The sequence below is a fragment of the Mytilus edulis genome, chromosome 5, assembly GCF_963676685.1.
Source record: "Mytilus edulis chromosome 5, xbMytEdul2.2, whole genome shotgun sequence".
Lineage (NCBI taxonomy): Eukaryota > Metazoa > Mollusca > Bivalvia > Mytilida > Mytilidae > Mytilus > Mytilus edulis.
Window position 1 is genome coordinate 77,882,008 of NC_092348.1, and position 17,980 is coordinate 77,899,987.

Below are 17,980 nucleotides of genomic sequence, written 5' to 3' on the forward strand. Positions count from 1 at the left end.
CACAAGAACTTGTGGTCATCCGATGTTCAGTACTTCAGTACTTTGATTTGTATTAATATTTGATTTTGTTATCAGTAAATTAAACTAATGTTTTTGTTATCCATCTATACATATTCCTGACGCTACAATCTGTCGATACACATATCTTGGCATTGCACAAAGTCATGTCTTTCTCTGTTTATTACCTTTTTTGCACTAAATCCATTGGATATTTACTGAATGATAATTTAGTCTTGGATGCACGATTTTTTATTCGTTGTTATTGGCTTTGAACTAGCTGTCGGTTACTCCGAGTTCAGATCTGTACTTAGTGTCATTTTATTGTTGGAATGCACAAGTACATGGCCACGTAAACTGTGTGTTTTTGTTAGATGTATTTATATTTGTAGAAATCTGATGAGCTAAGCCCTTTTCCACTGTTTTTAAATTTGTTCTTATGTTGTTCTGTTACATCATTGTTCAGGTAAGGGGAGGGTTGTGCACCCACTAACAAGTTTAACCCCACCACATTCTATATGTCCCTATCACAAGTCAGGAGCCTGTGAATGAGTGGTTGTCGTTTGTTCCTGTTGATCATATGCGTTGTTTGTATATTGTTTTGTACCGATTTTGTATTGTTATGTTGCACCACTGTCCAATGATTAGGGGGATGGTTGGGCGTCCACTAACATGTGTAACCCCGTCACATTCTGTATGTTCCTGTCCAATGTCGGGAGCCTAAAACTCAGTGATTGTCGTTTCTTGTTGTGTTATATATTTGTTTTTCATTCATTATTTTGTACATAAATAAGGCCGTTATATATATAGTTTTCTCGTTTAAATTGATTTACATTTGTCATTTCTGGGCCATTTAAAGCTGACTATGGAACATGTCTATGCTCATTGTTGAAGGCTGTACGGTGACCTATAGCTGTTAATTTCTGTGTCATTTGGTCTCTTGTGAATAGTTGTCTCATTGGCAATCATACCACATCTTCTTTTTTTTATATTCATATTTTTCTACTTTAGTCATTAAAAAGCACAGTTAATATCGCACGAAGAATTTATTTATTCGAATCTTTCAATTTTGCATACCATTATTTTTCAGTTTACTAAAACGCGTTTCATTTTGAAAAAGGCTAGCAATATGTATTTCAAATATCACTACATACATGATATAATAAAACTATCACTCCAATGAATAACTTCTATAAAATGTTTCATGATTGAAACATTTAGATTGAACTGAATGCATTGTAAATCGGACAGCTGAAGATTATATATGTATGAAGATATAAGGGTTTTGCTTGTTGCAGGATTAAATATTGTACATGAGGATGATAGTCAATGATGACTTCTTTCGGTCATAATATACATGTATGAAGACCGGCTATTCGAAGCTAGAATTTACATGTATGAAGAAGTCCGACTGTGACAGACATCAGTACCGTTGTTAAGCTGATAAAGATGAGTGATGTACTGCTTATTTCTCCAGTGTCTGCAAATAATAACAATAAAAAAACATCAACAAGATATCATTTACCATGTAACAGAAGGTTTCAGTTTCCCTGTATACCAAGTGGAGTTGAGTTTCATAAGATTCGTAACATGTTTGTTCCCTAGATAATTCTAAAAAACGGCTTTATTATTTGAAAACCCTAACAGAATAAATGAAATCTGACAGTCCCAAGCAGTAGTTAGATACAAATCTTAAAACCAGTCTGCATATGTATGTAACATTTTCAGTTCATAGTATCAAAAGTTAAAAAAAATACCATCCATAAAAAAGATGGAACATTTTGTGTTTTAATATTTAAAATTCCAAATATTAAATACATCATGTATCAAGAGTGTAAAACTTTTGGCTCATACTTTTAGTGCAAGACGAAGAACTGTCTATTTGGCTCATACTTTTAGTGCAGGTCGAAGAACTGTCTATTTCGCTCATACTTTTAGTGCTGGACGAAAAACTGTCTATTTGGCTCATACTTTTAGTGCAGGACGAAAAACTGTCTATGTGTCTCATACTTTTTGTGCAGGACGAAGAACTATCTATTTGGCTTATACTTTAGTGCAGGACGAAAACTGTCTATTTAGCTCTTCTTGTAAGTGTTTATTAGAAAAAAAGAAGAAATGAAACCTATGCACTTTACATAATGAACCATTCCAGATCTTCTTGCAAAATTCTGGATAACAAGGCATAATTTAGATTTTACGACTTTTTATTTAGAAGTTAAACAATTATATTGTTTCCGTCTTCTAATTGAAAACACCTTTAATTGAACACTAGATCTAATACACCATTCAAGTTGTCCTTTGTGTCTTTTAAAAGATATGTTATAGTATAAAAAGGCATCTTTGTATTAAAATATAATGAGTACAACAGCTAAACAATTTTTGAAACTAAAATAATCATAATTCATCACCTTGGGTGTAACCTGGAGTCCCTGATCCAAGATCCGACGCTGGTAGTTGGTTTGACCATAGGTCCAATATTTCTGGCTTGTAGTTACTTTTTTGTGTGATCTCAACGTCAAAATCCAGATAAATTTTGTCATTTATATTGAAACGTTTCCATGGTATCGATCCATTACCAGCATCTGGCACGCTAAAATTACGTATTATAATGCGAGTTACAGGAATTTAAGGATACGGGTAAAACGTTTAAATTAATGTCTTAAATCAGTAACTATAGATGCTGTTTCTTTAGAAAAATAAACTTTAATTGTACTTTAATTATCTTCATATCTAACACTTGTTTAAGATCCTCTTGTTTTTACTCTATGGTATGAAGTTAGTAAGAAATTTCATAATGTGTTCTTGACTATAAAAAATAAAAAAATATTTGTACCTTCATACTAGCAGGGTGATTACTTTGAAAATAACACAGCTGATACCATTTCATAAATTATGTAATGCATCAATTGTACCTAAATTCTACTGACCACCAACCGTTTAGAAATCTAATGACCATTTGGACGGAATTTCTGCCTTTTTAAATATTTTCATTTAACGGCCGTTGCTGTCTTATTAATTTTTTCGGTTTTTGGATATATCGCCTCATTGTTTGTTGGCTTATTGTTCGCTAGCTTCAGCCTGGTTGACTAACCACCGTCTTGTAAGACTCTTAAAGTGAAATTATAAAGATCACAGATTCTAAGAGTTAAAATTTTAATGACCAAATACAGTCTAGCAAGAATCTAAAAGTAAAATTATATTAACGACCCATCGTCCCGCAAGACACTTCAATAAAATTCTAATGACTATCCATCGTCTCGCAAGAATCTTAGAGTAAAGTCTACTGATCACTCACCGCCTCCAAGACAAACTGACGGCACCATGCCAAAAAAAAAAAAAAAATAGAAAACCGAAGATTGAAATAAAAAAAAAGTCATCAGATACCGCTTAATGAGGGCTTTGGAAAGATGAATAGATCCAGTTTTATACGAATCAATCGTAATGTTCCTCATATGAGTACAACTTTAGTGATGTTAAATCCCAAAAAGAGAGAACGGAATTGCGATTTCAACTATTTGAACATATTCTTCGTTATATTTGAATAAATCGCACCCGCTTTATCTCAAAAACATGTTCACAGTGTTGTGTACTACTATCGGGATAAATAATATCAAAATTATAGAAAAATCTACCATGCAGCTCTAACTCAAAATATTGACGGGTCTGAAATTCAGTTTGACAGTTTCAGACATACTAATTTTTTACCTTTGTTTGACTATACCTAATCACTACTAAACATAAAGATTCAGCACCCACATTTTCTTAACATATAATTTCATTCTCTTACTTAATATTTCATGCATGAAATGTCAAGAAATAAATTGGGAAAGTATAGAAAAAAATTTGCAAGTTATACATTGTTAATATTAGGCACTATATTCGTACTGCGAATATTTTCCCAATCGAAACATAATTTTTATATATATATAATAGTTCACATTGACAAAGATTTTATAAAAGGCACATGTACAAAATTTAAGGACTATGTTTCGAGAAAAAAGTGCTACTCCAACTTTACTAGCAGAGACATATGCTCTATTATATTTCTCGATTTCTAGATATACTTACTAAGTGTGTCTATCAAAGATGGGTATGTTGATATATACTCTTATGAAGATTAAAATAAAGTATTCCGTCAAAATGAGCCAGTCCCTGTTCTGTATTTACAAAAAAGTAGGTTCAAAGGTGTTGCATGTGAAAACTAAGGATTCATTTTCAGAAGTACTCATTGTAAGTAGACTTACACGACTTTGATTTTGCAAAATAAAACTTTACTACTGTCGATTCATTTATTTTCGTGGGTACTAGTTTTCGTGAATTGCCTAAAACCTGCCTTTGTAATTACGTGGTTTTGCAAAAGTCTAAATACAACCTGATAGAAATTTGTAATTCATCGAACATTTAAATTCGTGGTTCACCTGTACCCACGAAATCACTAAAATTGGTTTCTAACGAATAACAATGAATCCACAGTATCATATATTACTCTTACCCTGTTTTAGCAAAAGATGTCCAATAACTTATCATTTTCTTCCCAAAATCCTCATCTTTATCATTCAGTATCACTTCTTCATTCAGTGACAGGAACTTTGTGATATTGAAAAAGTAAAGCAATTCATCACCATGGCCGACACCTTTAAACCACGACGGAGGAGGCGGGCCGAAAGGTTTTGGACTTAATTTGGATACCACATATTGATATGTGTTACCACCAGAGTGATATTCTAACATTTTGTTGATACCAAAGTTAAATAAAATGTCAGCCCAGGCATCGGTTGCTTTAATAGATTGATTTACGACAGACTCTGCGGAATAATAATTACACAGTTTGTCCGTGACGTTTGGGTTGTTAGCATACCACGTTTCCACGAAGGGTGACAATATTCCGCCACAAACGGCTGTCGAAGGAATACCTATAGATAAATTAAATTTATAGTATTCTTGAAAGCTTGGTGAAATTATCATATATAGTAAGGATCCTTCGTTAGTGACAGCCCCCGCAATGAAATCTATAGAACGGAAAAACTGAGACACATCTGACGAGTTGTCTTCAAGACTTTTAATTGGATGTTCAAGAAACAATTCACGATCTACAACCGGCATTACAATGCCTTCAAACATCATCTTGTCCGCTGACATAGAGGCAGAAGGGTTGGTCCATTCAAGGATTTCATCAGCAGTTTTCTGTCTTAAGCAGTCAGCAAATATTTTCTTGTCACCGAATGGACAGGACGATTTTTTAGCTACTTCTGCTGCAAACTTTTCAACAGTACTATCTTTTAGCATATTAAATCTATTAACAGTACTACTCTGTGCAATAACTCTCTGAAAAAGTCCTTTATTTGAAGGTATAAGTGACTGGAGTGATGCACAACATGCCCCCGCGGATTGGCCAAATACTGTAACAGATTCAGGATTACCTCCGAATGATGCAATATTATCATGTACCCATTGTAGTGCCATCTTTTGATCCCATAAACCATAGTTACCTCTTGCTGCAGGATGACCTACAGCAAAAGTTCCAAATCCACCAAGTCTATAGTTTATTGTTACAATAATAACATTTCCTTCCATAGCAAGTTTTCCACCATCGTATTGGTGCCCATAACCTGTCAAAAAGCCGCCACCGTGTATCCATACCATTACTGATAAAGATTCGTTTAAATTTCTTGGAACGTAGATATTCAATACCAAACAATCTTCCGACATGGCTGGTCTACTTGGTTCAGGTATGAAATTGATACCCGGCTGCATACAGATTGCTCCGAATTTCGTTCCATCATGAACTTCTGTCCGTTTATTAAGTGGTTCTGTTTTTTTGAACCTCAATGTACCAATTGGTGGTTTGGCGAAGGGTATTCCCCTGAATTCATATAAAGGTTCTAAGGTTTTGGAATAATTCAGTTTCAGTCCTTTGATTAGTCCAGACGGTGAATTTATAACTGTTGTGTCGTCAGCACAAATTAGAACAACCAGAAAAGTAAAACTGAAACATTTGAACGATGATTTCATTGTGGTATCACTATGATCTATCTAAAAGAAAGATGAAACAACAATTTATGCATAAAAAAAAATGATATGGTATGATTGCCAATGAGACAACTCTTCTTTACAAGAAACCAAATGATACAGAAACTAAAAACTATAGGTCACCGTTGTTTTTTTTTTATTATTTGTTCAAATTTGGCATATAACGTTTTGGTATTTTTTAACTGTTTAACTTAACACACAATCTGTATGTGCCTGTCCAAAGTCGGGAGACTGTAATCCAGTCTTCGGTTACTTCATGTCTTTCGTATGTGTTATTCGTATATTATTTTAGCATACGTCTTTGGTTTTCTCGTTTGAATTGTTTCATTTTTATCAAGACGGAGCCTTTTATAATTACGTATTAACTTTGGGTTTTGCTCAACTTTGAAGATTGTACGGTGATCTCTGGTTGCTTACATCTATGCTCTTTGATCTCTGGTAGATACATTTTAATGGCAATAATACCATATATAAATTGTTTTTAAGTCTTCGTTTAAAAAATGAATACAACACATATTCCGGTGTCTGATGCGATGAATATTGTATTTCCAACCGGAAGACAATTTTACGTTTTTCACAATGGGTTATGCATAAAAATGGAGAGGAATCGCTGCTATATCGAATTGTCTCCACTTTCCCTCGAAAAACGTTAATAACTTTACTAAATAAGCGTGCAGGGGGACAGACACCTTTCACATTTGGGATTTTTAGATTTTATTGGTGTGATGACTTCTTTCGGAGATATTGAAACAATACTCACCTTACTATTACCATGAACAAATAATGGCCAAGAGTCGTTTCATGCCCATTATCATGAGCAATTTTATAGTTGTCACCCAGCTATTTACGTTTTTATTGATACTATTATCAAATTGCAAACAAAATATTCGAAAAAAAAATATGAGGTATAGACGAATGTGCACCACAATCTAGACAAGATGAAGAGAAAGAACGGTTCCTAAGCAATTCTTTGAACAGTATTGTATAGAGAGTATAGCCAGAGCCTCTCTTAACCGACCGTGCAAGGGCTCTATAGCCAGTCAAGGTCGTTAAAAACTTCCATTTGTTGCCTCTCTTGAATATATGCATTCCAGACTAGAACGAAATTTAACATTCGAATCAACCTTTTAGACTTTAAGAGATGTATTTTATCTAGGATATACATTCCATTCCAGACCAGAATTAACGGACTTTTAACATTTGATTTAATCTTTTAGTCTTTTAGTGCTGTATTTTATCTAGGATATGATATGTTTTATATTGTGCTGTCCTGAATCTTTTAAAGTTTCTTATTTATTATATATCATTTATTATAATGCGTTGAAAATATTTCGCTAAAATGGGCATTGACAATTTTAATTTTCGCTAAAACGGGTTAAAAATCAGGCACTAAAATGGGTTCTACTTTGGTAGGCAGATTGTGAGCTTAAATGAACGATGACCCCATTATCTTATTTCAATTTTCTATTCAGTATATGACAAATTTCATTTATAAAAAAAATATAGCGAAATCCTATGTTAAAAACAAAAGATTTATACCCACGAGCCACCTTAATCTTACGTCACCTATTTTGTCTCAAAACTTTATAAATGCAAAATGATTTTATTTATTCATTCGTATATTTAGCTATGTTAACCTTATCTTACTTCCATTTTGCAACGCAGAATTTTCCATCATTATTTAATGTCTAATATGTTTTGTAGATTTGTCTATGTATTACAGTTTTCAAGAAAACGGACAGAAAGGATTGTAATGCAAGAACTATATCTCTTATAAGGATTATAATGACGCCATTTTTGTGAGTATTGTATTGCTGTAAGTTTTTGTTAAAAAAATCTCTAGAATCAGTCATTTCAGGTGAGGAACTTCTATTAAGCAGGCACTTTAAGAAATTAATCATGCTGACATTTTATAGAGTTATCATTTTTAAGAAAAGACCGGGGAAATGTAACAATGCGTCAAATATCTTAATCTACTCATATTAATTCTTAAAGAAGTCAATTTATTCCGAATCAGCTGACATTTTTAAGGTCTATCATTGGTTATCATGTTTGCTACTGAAAAATGTTCATTTATCATTGTATTTTAGTCTATTGGCAAAATTCTAAAAATTGACAATTTATTATATCAAATTGATAATCTGTTATATCATATTATTAATTTGTAATATCAAATTATTAATTTGTTATATCAAATTATTAATTTGTTATATCAAATTATTAATTTGTTATATCAAATTATTAATTTGTTATATCAAATTATTAATTTGTTATATCAAATTATTAATTTGTAATATCAAATTATTAATCTGTTAAATCAAATAGGAAAAAGTAAATTAGAAAGGCACTTATATCAAATAAATAATTTGTTATATCAAATTAATAATCTGCTATATCAAATTATTTATATTAAATTGTAAAAAGTAAATAAGCATGGCCCTAAAAGGCTTCCGTATATTATACCATGGGGGGAAAACACACACTTAACTTTGTAAACATAACAGAAGACAGCTATAAGAATCTACCGGTAAAAATCGATTTTTTTTTATAATACAGATAGTCCCAGAAAATAAATTCTACATAATTAAAATGCCTTTTTTTGGTAATCAAGTGATGTCTTCAATAAGACCCAGGAAGTGTAAAGCACCTGCACTTAAATTAAACATTTCTATATCATATCAGTTACCGCTGTGGATAGTAAACTTGACATTGACAGTAAATAGCAAATACAAGTTATGTAGTATATTTATGTCTTATTTTACAGAAAAAAACGCGAAAATAATTGAAATTAATAAAAACAAAAAATAAAGAATTTTTGAAAAAAGGGGGAGGGCCAAACAAAATTGTTCTGTCCTGAAATACCTATGGCACAGGTCTGTTTATGTTTGTAAAGTTGAATTTTTGAATCGTTTTGTTGAGTTTGTGTTTGATCAATCTTATCCAAATTACAATATCACTATGTGCTCCTTAATACCTGAATGTTTTAATATCTTTTACCTTTCGGAGGCCGACTGGTCTAAGTAGTTACTACTGTAATCACTAGCCAGTCAACACTGAGGTTGTGAGTTTGAACCTCGCTCGTGCAGGTGTACTCAACTCCAATCTTAATTGACTAGGAATGTCAGTTTTTCTTCGAAGGTCGGTGGTTTTCTCCGGGCACTCCGGCTTCCTCCACGAAAAACTTGCCGCCACGAAATAGCATAAATACAGTGCTAAAGAGTGGCGTTTAAACACAAAAAAAAAATCAAAAAAAAAAATCAAATCTTTTACCTTTCTGCTGTGTTGAGATCTAAAATATTTGCATGATATACATACACAGTTATTTATTATTCTTGGAGAAAAAAAATACACTTACCTCGGGCGTGTTATTCTCTAAAGCTGTGCAAAAATAATATAAAAACTTCTTTACTGTATCTTATTTATTTATAAAACAGACAGTTCTGAAAATTGAACCTTAGATAATTTAAAATGCCTTATTTAGACGTCATTTTATAATATAGTATTTCACAGTGTGGACGAGACCATTTCTTGGCGCGCTCAGGTCGCCCATTGACACTTGATAATTTAAAATGCCTTATTTAGACATCATTTGATATTATCGAATAATATATGGGCCAGTGACCGCTGCTGATAGTAAATAGCAAATAAACGTTATTTGTAGTATATTTATATATTCTTATAACACAGAAAAACGGGAAAATAAGTGAAATTAATAGAAAACGAAAAAATAACGGATTTTGGGGAAAAAAAAGGGGGAGGGTATTTTTTTTCCTGTCTTCAAGTAACTATCCTCCTATTGGTCGGTTAGATAAGATGAACAGTTGTATGTTACCTTATCACATCGTATTTATAAACATTTAAACTGTAGGTCGATCGAGGTTCCCAACGCCTAATTAAAATCTTTTAATTTAATTTGTCAAATTGTCATTTTATCATACTTTTTTCAAAAATATAATAAAAAAAGTATAGATCATCGGACCTTTTCACGCTACCGGTTGTGCAAAATTGTCGGCATGGAGAATTCAATTTTGTGTGATAAAAAGATAACTGTAAACACAACCAAATCCTGGTAAACTTATCGATCCTTTAACTAAACTTATTCTAAAAAGTTCAACACTGTCATTAGATCTTTGAATATTGTTCTTATTGGTATTAATATTGATTTTGTTATCAGTAAATCAACTACAATCTGAATATTATTGTTATATACATTTGAACTTTCATGGATCTATAATCTGTCGACTCGTGTATCTTGGCATAACACAATGTCATGTTTTTCTTTGACTGTTTATGACGTCTTTACACTAATTACATTGGATGCTGAATGTGTACTGATTGATAATTTAGTCTTAGATGTATGTATTAATAATGATTATTCATTATTTGATATTGGCTTTGAACTAGCTCTCATATTTGTACTTAGTGTCTTTTTGTTGTTGTGGTGTACAAGTACTCTGTAGTGTTTGTTATATGTATTCCTATTTGTATCCGTCTGATGAGTGAAGCCTTTTTCAACTGATTTTTATAGTTTGTTCTTATGCTGTACTGTTACACCACTGTCTCAGTTTCGGGGAGGGTGGATTCCGCTAACATGGTTAACCGCGCCACATGCTGTATTAATGTGCCTGTCCATAGTCAGGAGTCTGTAATTAAGAGGTTGTCGTTTGTTGCTGTGTTACATACTTATTTTTCGTTCATTATTTTGTTCACAAATTAGGCCGTCATTTTTTGTTTGTTTTAATTGTTTTCATTTGTCATTTCGGGGCCTTTTATAGCTGACTATGCGGTATGGGCTTTTTCCATTGTTGAAGACCGTACGTTGAAATATAGTTGTTAATTTCTGTCTCATTTGGTCTCTTGTGGAGAAGTTTTTTTCTTCAAATTTGCACAGATTGACAACTTAATTCTAGGATAAGCGTGACTTTCTTCAGTTTTCACATTGTCAGTTTTTCATTTGTAAGACGCACCATATTAGCATCTTCTCTATGTTTTATTATGACGTCAACATATCTTTCTGGAAAAAAATCGCATAAAATAGCCATGTGAAAATTTGTACAAATTTATGGCTTGCATGAATTCTTCTTAAATGATAGTTTAATTTTATACAATAAAAGAAAAAGAAAAAAGTCGCTTGAGATTTTAAAGTAAAAAGTACTCTTTGGTAGACCCCCTTTAAAAAAAACATCTGTATGCACAAATCAATCCATTATACTAAACGACAAAAGTCAAATAGACTTTTAAGTAAAGATTAAACTCTAGTAGACCCCTCATACATAAACAAAATACTCTATACACAACTAGACAGGTAAGTAACCTAAAGAAATAATAATATATCTCACTTGCAGGTCCTGAGACTCATACTAATAATCATAGATCAACCATTAAAAAAATAAAACAATATCCCCACACCGAAATTTTGCAGTCCATATAAGGAAGGATCATTATATACAGTCATTAAATGGAACGAAATTTAAATGAAGGCCAACAAAGGAATTTGAAAGACGTCTATAAAAAGAATATGATAGCAGAATACATTTTATAGGTTAGGAATTCTATATTTAGATAAGCCTATATGTTTACATTTTTTATATGATAGAATCAAAATAGTACTAACACAGTCAGCAGTAAAACAAAATTATTTGAAAGAATAAAAAAAGTACAAACACGACCAGTAGTAAAACAATTATTATTTGAAAGAATCAAAATAGTACCAACACGACAAGTCGTAAAACAAGTATTATTTGAAAGAATAAAAATAGTACAAACACGACCAGTAGTAAAACAATTATTATTTGAAAGAATAAAAATAGTACCAACACGACAAGTAGTAAAACAAGTATTATTTGATAGAATCAAAATAGTGCCAACAGGACAAGTAGTAAAACAATTATTACTTGATAGAATCAAATTAGTACCAACACGACCAGTAGTAAAACAAGTATTATTTGATAGAATCAAATAAGTACCAACACGACCAGTAGTAAAACAAGTATTATTTGATAGAATCAACTTAGTACCAACACGACCAGTAGTAAAACAAGTATTATTTGATAGAATCAACTTAGTACCAACACGACCAGTAGTAAAACAAGTATTATTTGATAGAATCAACTTAGTACCAACACGACCAGTAGTAAAACAAGTATTATTTGATAGAATCAAAATAGAACCAACACGACCAGTAGTAAAACAAGTATTATTTGATTGAATCAAAATAGAACCAACACGACCAGTAGTAAAACAAGTATTATTTGATAGAATCAACTTAGTACCAACACGACCAGTAGTAAAACAAGTATTATTTGATAGAATCAAAAAAGTACCAACACGACCAGTAGTAAAACAAGTATTATTTGATAGAATCAAAAAAGTACCAACACGACCAGTAGTAAAACAAGTATTTTTAAAAACATCAGAAAAATATGATATGATAAATGTGGTCTTTAATTTTTTAATACATCAGACAAAAAGACAAAAAATGTATGCGGTCCTGGTATTTATATTACACATGCGTTGAGCCTTTACCTTTGTTTTTTTGTAAAATTTGTTCTTCAGCTCTCTGTTAATGTGCCTTTTTAAATTTCTTATCAAAACATTGAAGTACAAGAATGTGTCCAAAGTGGACCGTGAAATTGGGTAAAAAATCTAATTTGGCATCTTAATTAGAAAGATCATACCATAGGGAACATGTGAACTAAGTTTCAAGCTGATAAGACTTCAAAATTCATCAATATCTACCTTGACCAAAAACTTCAACCTGAAACTCGCACTTTCATTTTCTATGTTCAGTGGACCGAGCAATTGGGGTCAAAAGTCTAATTTGGCTTTAACATTAGAAAGATCATATCATAAGGAACATGTGTACAAAGTTTCAAGTTGATTGGAATTCAGCTTCATCAAAAACTACCTTGACCAAAAACTTTAACCTGAAGCGGGACAGGCGAACGAACGGATGGACAAACGAACGGACGCACAAACCAGAAACATAATGCTCATAAATAGGGCATAAAAAATCAGTAATCACGAAAAATTCCTGAAGTTACAACAAAGCACTCCAATCACCCTTCTGTGTAAATAAAACCAACCTTTAGTTACAATAAAATGCAATAAAAAGAATTGATTCAACAGTAGATGGGAAACTACTTGGACTCATAATGCAATACGAAAATAGGTTCAGCATTTCAATGGTATTCTGAAAGAAAAACAAGTCCATTTTTCTCCTCACATCTTGTTGTTTTGCTAGTATGTGTATTAAGTTGTTTGAAATAGTGGTGTTAAAGAGATACATGTTTTTCCCTCATAACTATTCATTCGTCCATACATTTTGGTATTTCTCTAACTGACTAATTTAAAAACGGAGGGTTCAATGAGTACTCACAAAACTAATTCAACGCCGCCAGTCAAGTCCTGCATCTTCAGTATATATATGACATCATAAGGGTTATCTGTATTTAAGTGAACATGGTGTTGATGGCAGAATTTTGATGGTTCTTGTAAATTTGATTGACTAATTGTCCTCCAGATTTAATTTTTCCGTGTGTCGTTGGGTTGATGTATAATTGACGTATATGCTGTACCCCTTTTTTGAGTTAATTCTAGACATTTGTAACGTACATTTAAAAAAAATAAGCAATTCTAGTAAGCAAGGAATTGGGATTCTCCATCTTTTTCTTTACAATAAAATAAAAAAATGTCATTCATTGTATCATTTTAGTTTTTTTTTATTGTATGATATAGTGTTTTGATTCGCTGCTTTCCATGACATAGAGAGGCAAGAAACACCTCATCAAAGATCCCAGGATATTTCTGTTTATGCCAGACGAGCAATTGGTCTTAAAAAGACCCTCAGTGAATCTCAAATCAAGAATGGTAAAGGCCAAATAAAGTACAAAATTGAAAAGCATTAAGGACCAAACATTCCGAAATTTTAATAAAACCCATATATTAGTATGCCAAAATCAGAACAACAGGCACCCTTTTCTATGGTCAAGATGAAGATTAAATTTAAACTCGGTCTATGTAGTGCTTAACGGAAATTTGGTAATCCTTTGTCAGTTAGATAATAAACAGTCGTCTAAATATCTACCAACGCGTTTAAAAAAAAACTATTTTTTTAACCATTGTCCGAACATTTATTGTTGATATTTCAAAGTAATATTATTTTACGGCAATCCCTGTTAAAGAACAGAAAACTCAAGAGGAACAATATACATAATGTTGTATAATATGAATACTAACTCTGCTTTATACTAGACCGACACCCTGGACTGGATTTTTAACGTGCTAGTTCACACAGCAACAGCCCACAGGAAGAAATGCTACCCTTATCGGACACCTTTATTCGGACTCCGAGTCACGAGACAACGAGTCAGAAAAGTAGAAACTATGAATATTAGAAGGTAAAAGGCACTTTAATCATTTAAAAATAGTATATATGTTTGTCGGTTAATCTCGTGAATTATTTTTATATTCGAACTATGTAAACGTTTGTACATAGTACTATAGTTACCCCGTATAATTAGTTCAAGCATGGAAGTAATATATTCAATATTACTTCCATGGTTCAAGTAAACTCATTCCAGTTTGATAATGTGATATTTCTCGGACGGTGAATCTTCCGTGATTACGATAGTTTGACCCTGAGTATCAATAGCCCATGGATGGCGTATGTTCAGGAACGTATTGTCTGCAATGTTCCCATCAAATGTTAGCCTTAATACTCTATTGGAACATGAAAGTGTACAATATATTTCTTCCGGACCACATGTAAAATTCGAAATTCCCGGTATTTTTCTCTGCCACAAAATACGTCCAGCAAAGTCCATGCATACAAGTGTTTTTTGAATTGAATCACACATTATCACAGTTTCATCTTTTAACATTGCTTTGACTGGCACTGATGCACTTTTTCTAAACAACGAAGAAAAAATATTACTTTGTTTTCGCGAGTCGATTGAAAACAAAATGTCTCCGGAAGTGGAAATGACGTCAATCGATGAATCAGGCGATGTCACTAGATAACGATCTTTTCCAGCACCGGAGATTCCTAGATAATGTTTGTTCGTTTTTACTACTTTTTTAATTGAAAGAATTGGTTCTGTATCTAAAATGAATATTACATTTTTGTCCCAACATGTAATAGCGATCCCAGTATTTCCTGACTTGCAGACTTGGTAGGGTTCTGTTAGCGAACAATTTCCAACGCATTCGCCATCTAGAGTCATTTTCATGGCGTTATTATTGTATTGGTCAATTATGATTAGAGAATTGTCCAAAAGGCATATGCCTGAAAGCGATCTATAAAGATGTGTTTCTTGATTTACTGAGAATTCACGTTTTCTGTACATCATAAAATCAGTTTCAGGTTCTATAACAGAAAGTGTCTCGTCTGCATGGTAATCAATATCCACATCTGAAGATATTTCTATGTTTGCAACTTCTTTTACTTTTGATATCGACGATATCAGTAAATCATTCGATTCAAATGATATTTTGTAATCTCTAAAACAAGAGTAGTTTATTTCAGCTTTGTTTAGTAACGTATCAGCGGCTTTATGTATCTCCAAAACATCTTTCTGCTTTTTAGCAATGTTTATTTCTCGAGTGGTAGTAACTATATCATCTCTAAACTGTTCTAAATGTGAACGATGTATTCTGATAGCTTTCAACACTGATTTCATGTTTACTTCAGGCCAATTAAGACTGGTTTCCTTTGCTTTAATATCAGTCAAAATCAACGAAGAAAACTTCTCGAATTGTTTACGAAGTGAGGAAAGAATAAACAATGTTTCCTCTTTTTTATTCTGATACGAAACTAAATTCAAAATCCCTTTCTGTTCAATTTCCGACATATCTTTTAAATTTCTTACAACATTTGAATCAATTTCATTTAGTTCGGATAAAGCTTTCAGTTGTAACTCAGATATCGGGGATGACACACACTTTTTATGAAGTTCAGCAACACATTCACTACAAAGGATGTCTTGGTGATCGGAACAAAAGTATTCAAAACACTTTATGTGCTTATCACAAACTGTTTTTTCTTGTAATGTTTTACCACCATTGATTGTTTCATCGTAATCATGATCTTGATCAGGATCATGTTTTTTCACAGCATTGATTATCCCTATGAGAAGAAGATCCTGTGGTAAAGTTTGAATCCAAGTTTGAATCTCTGTAGATTTCGGACAGTTCATTGCCTGTCGACATGTTGGACAGGATTGTGAAGAGGTCGTTGATTTTAAATATTCCACTAGACACTGGATACAGTAAGAATGTCCACACGATAGCTGCCTGGGGTCGGTGAATATATTGAAGCAAATAGAACACGTTAAATAATCCTCTTCAATGTTATGCTTAAGACGTGCAGCCATTGTACCTACATGTCAGGTGAACACTAAACACTGGATACAATACGAATGTCTACATGATGACTGCCTAGGACTCAGGCGGTGAATATATTGAAACAAATGGAACATTTTAAAGAATCATCTTCAATGCTACGCTTAAGACACGTGCAGCCATTATACCTACATGTCAGGTGATAACTTACTGGACAAATATAGATTTATCTCAAAATCATGTGATGTTTAATATTTTATCCTGATAAAGTCCTTATTATCAAATGTAAACTTCCTGATTATTTAAGTTTACGCACATATAACAACATTCATTTGTCACTTATTAGATAAATATGACGTTAACTCATTCGAACAGAGCTAATTTTGTAATCAATTGCACCAAAAAGACTTAAAAGTATATTGAAATAATTATTAATAAGATCACATGTTTGTAATATATACTGACAGACTTTAAAAACGCAACACATATTTTGTTTTATTTATTTTTTTATCAAATCGTGACTTATATATATTTCATTGCCTTTCATGCCCCCGTACTCCATTTTGTAAAGTAAAATCAATACCTAAATTTCCTAAGACAATTAAACATGGCAGAATTTTACGTTGCATAAATTTCTTGACGCAAAACTAGAACCGCATGCAAGGTTTTTTTCAGACTTTTCCTTTGAATCCATTGTTTAGTTCTTATCAGAAAAAAGTTGTTGATTTTTCTTTTTGTCACGACGGATAAATGGAAATTAAAATTAAGTAATTAGAAATTTACAGACAAAATTTAGTGCCCGTTTTTATTAAGAACAATTTTGCGCCAACTTTTCGGTCTCTGAAACTTCAGAGCAGGTATATATGCATATTAATTTAATTTTAGTTTCTTGTGTACAATATGGATTAGTATTAGCAATTAGTATGGCGTTCATTATCACTGAACTAGTATATATTTGTTTAGGGGCCAGCTGAAGGACGCCTCCGGGTGCGGGAATTTCTAGCTACATTGAAGACCTGTTGGTGACCTTCCGCTGCTAATTTTTTCTATGCTCGGGTTGTTGTCTCTTTGACACATTCCCCATTTTCCATTCTCAATTTTATTATAACTCGCTCGTAAGTGACAACCTATAGACCCAGTCGAGTTGTAGTTTAACACAAGTCATTACAATCAAATTAGGCGACGTCATTTGCTACACAGCATAACGGCTAAAACGTCAGTTTGTTTTTTTAACCAAGTCGTTGGATGGTATGGCAGGCAGATTAATATCAGCAATGTTTCTTGTATTCTTAATGCCACATAGTTTACTGTAGAATTGTTTTTAAAGGTTTCTGTGCACACCACAATATTGCCAAAAAAAAACCCAGTCTGATATAGATGAAACGGGCAAAATCAGAAGAGGAAAGACTTGGCTTAAAAAATTCCAAACAGTGTTGGTTAACCTTTCTGTCAATCGTTTAGGGATTATAAATAAGAGACAATTCCTGGTTAAGAATATTCACTTATTTTTTTTGCGTTTGTGTTTTCCAATGAGATGAAAAGTCCTTCTTTGTAATGGCGTACAAGGGCAGTAAGTAACTAAGTAAGTACTTTGTAAATCAAACTACTTTCC

General features: G+C 32.5%; 2 protein-coding genes across 4 annotated transcripts; both read right to left on the minus strand.

The window, feature by feature from the left end:
- Positions 1-1,037: 1,037 nt before the first annotated feature.
- Positions 1,038-9,472, minus strand: LOC139524504 (carboxylesterase 1C-like). Of its 3 annotated transcripts, none has more exons than XM_071319309.1 (4): positions 9,383-9,472; positions 4,490-6,030; positions 2,418-2,587; positions 1,038-1,477 (listed from the first exon to the last, which is right to left on the minus strand). In XM_071319309.1, the coding sequence occupies exons 2-4, from the start codon at positions 6,007-6,009 to the stop codon at positions 1,380-1,382; spliced, it is 1,788 nt and encodes a 595-aa protein (XP_071175410.1). In that variant the 5' UTR covers positions 6,010-6,030; positions 9,383-9,472; the 3' UTR covers positions 1,038-1,379. The 3 variants fall into 3 exon arrangements, with proteins under 3 accessions (XP_071175410.1, XP_071175407.1, XP_071175408.1); XM_071319306.1 differs by having other exon boundaries at positions 2,406-2,587; XM_071319307.1 differs by having other exon boundaries at positions 2,406-2,587; positions 4,490-6,026; positions 9,379-9,452.
- A 5,128-nt stretch (positions 9,473-14,600) lies between these two features.
- Positions 14,601-16,400, minus strand: LOC139525253 (uncharacterized). The gene has a single exon (XM_071320451.1). The coding sequence runs from the start codon at positions 16,398-16,400 to the stop codon at positions 14,601-14,603; it is 1,800 nt and encodes a 599-aa protein (XP_071176552.1).
- Between the last annotated feature and the right edge of the window lie 1,580 nt (positions 16,401-17,980).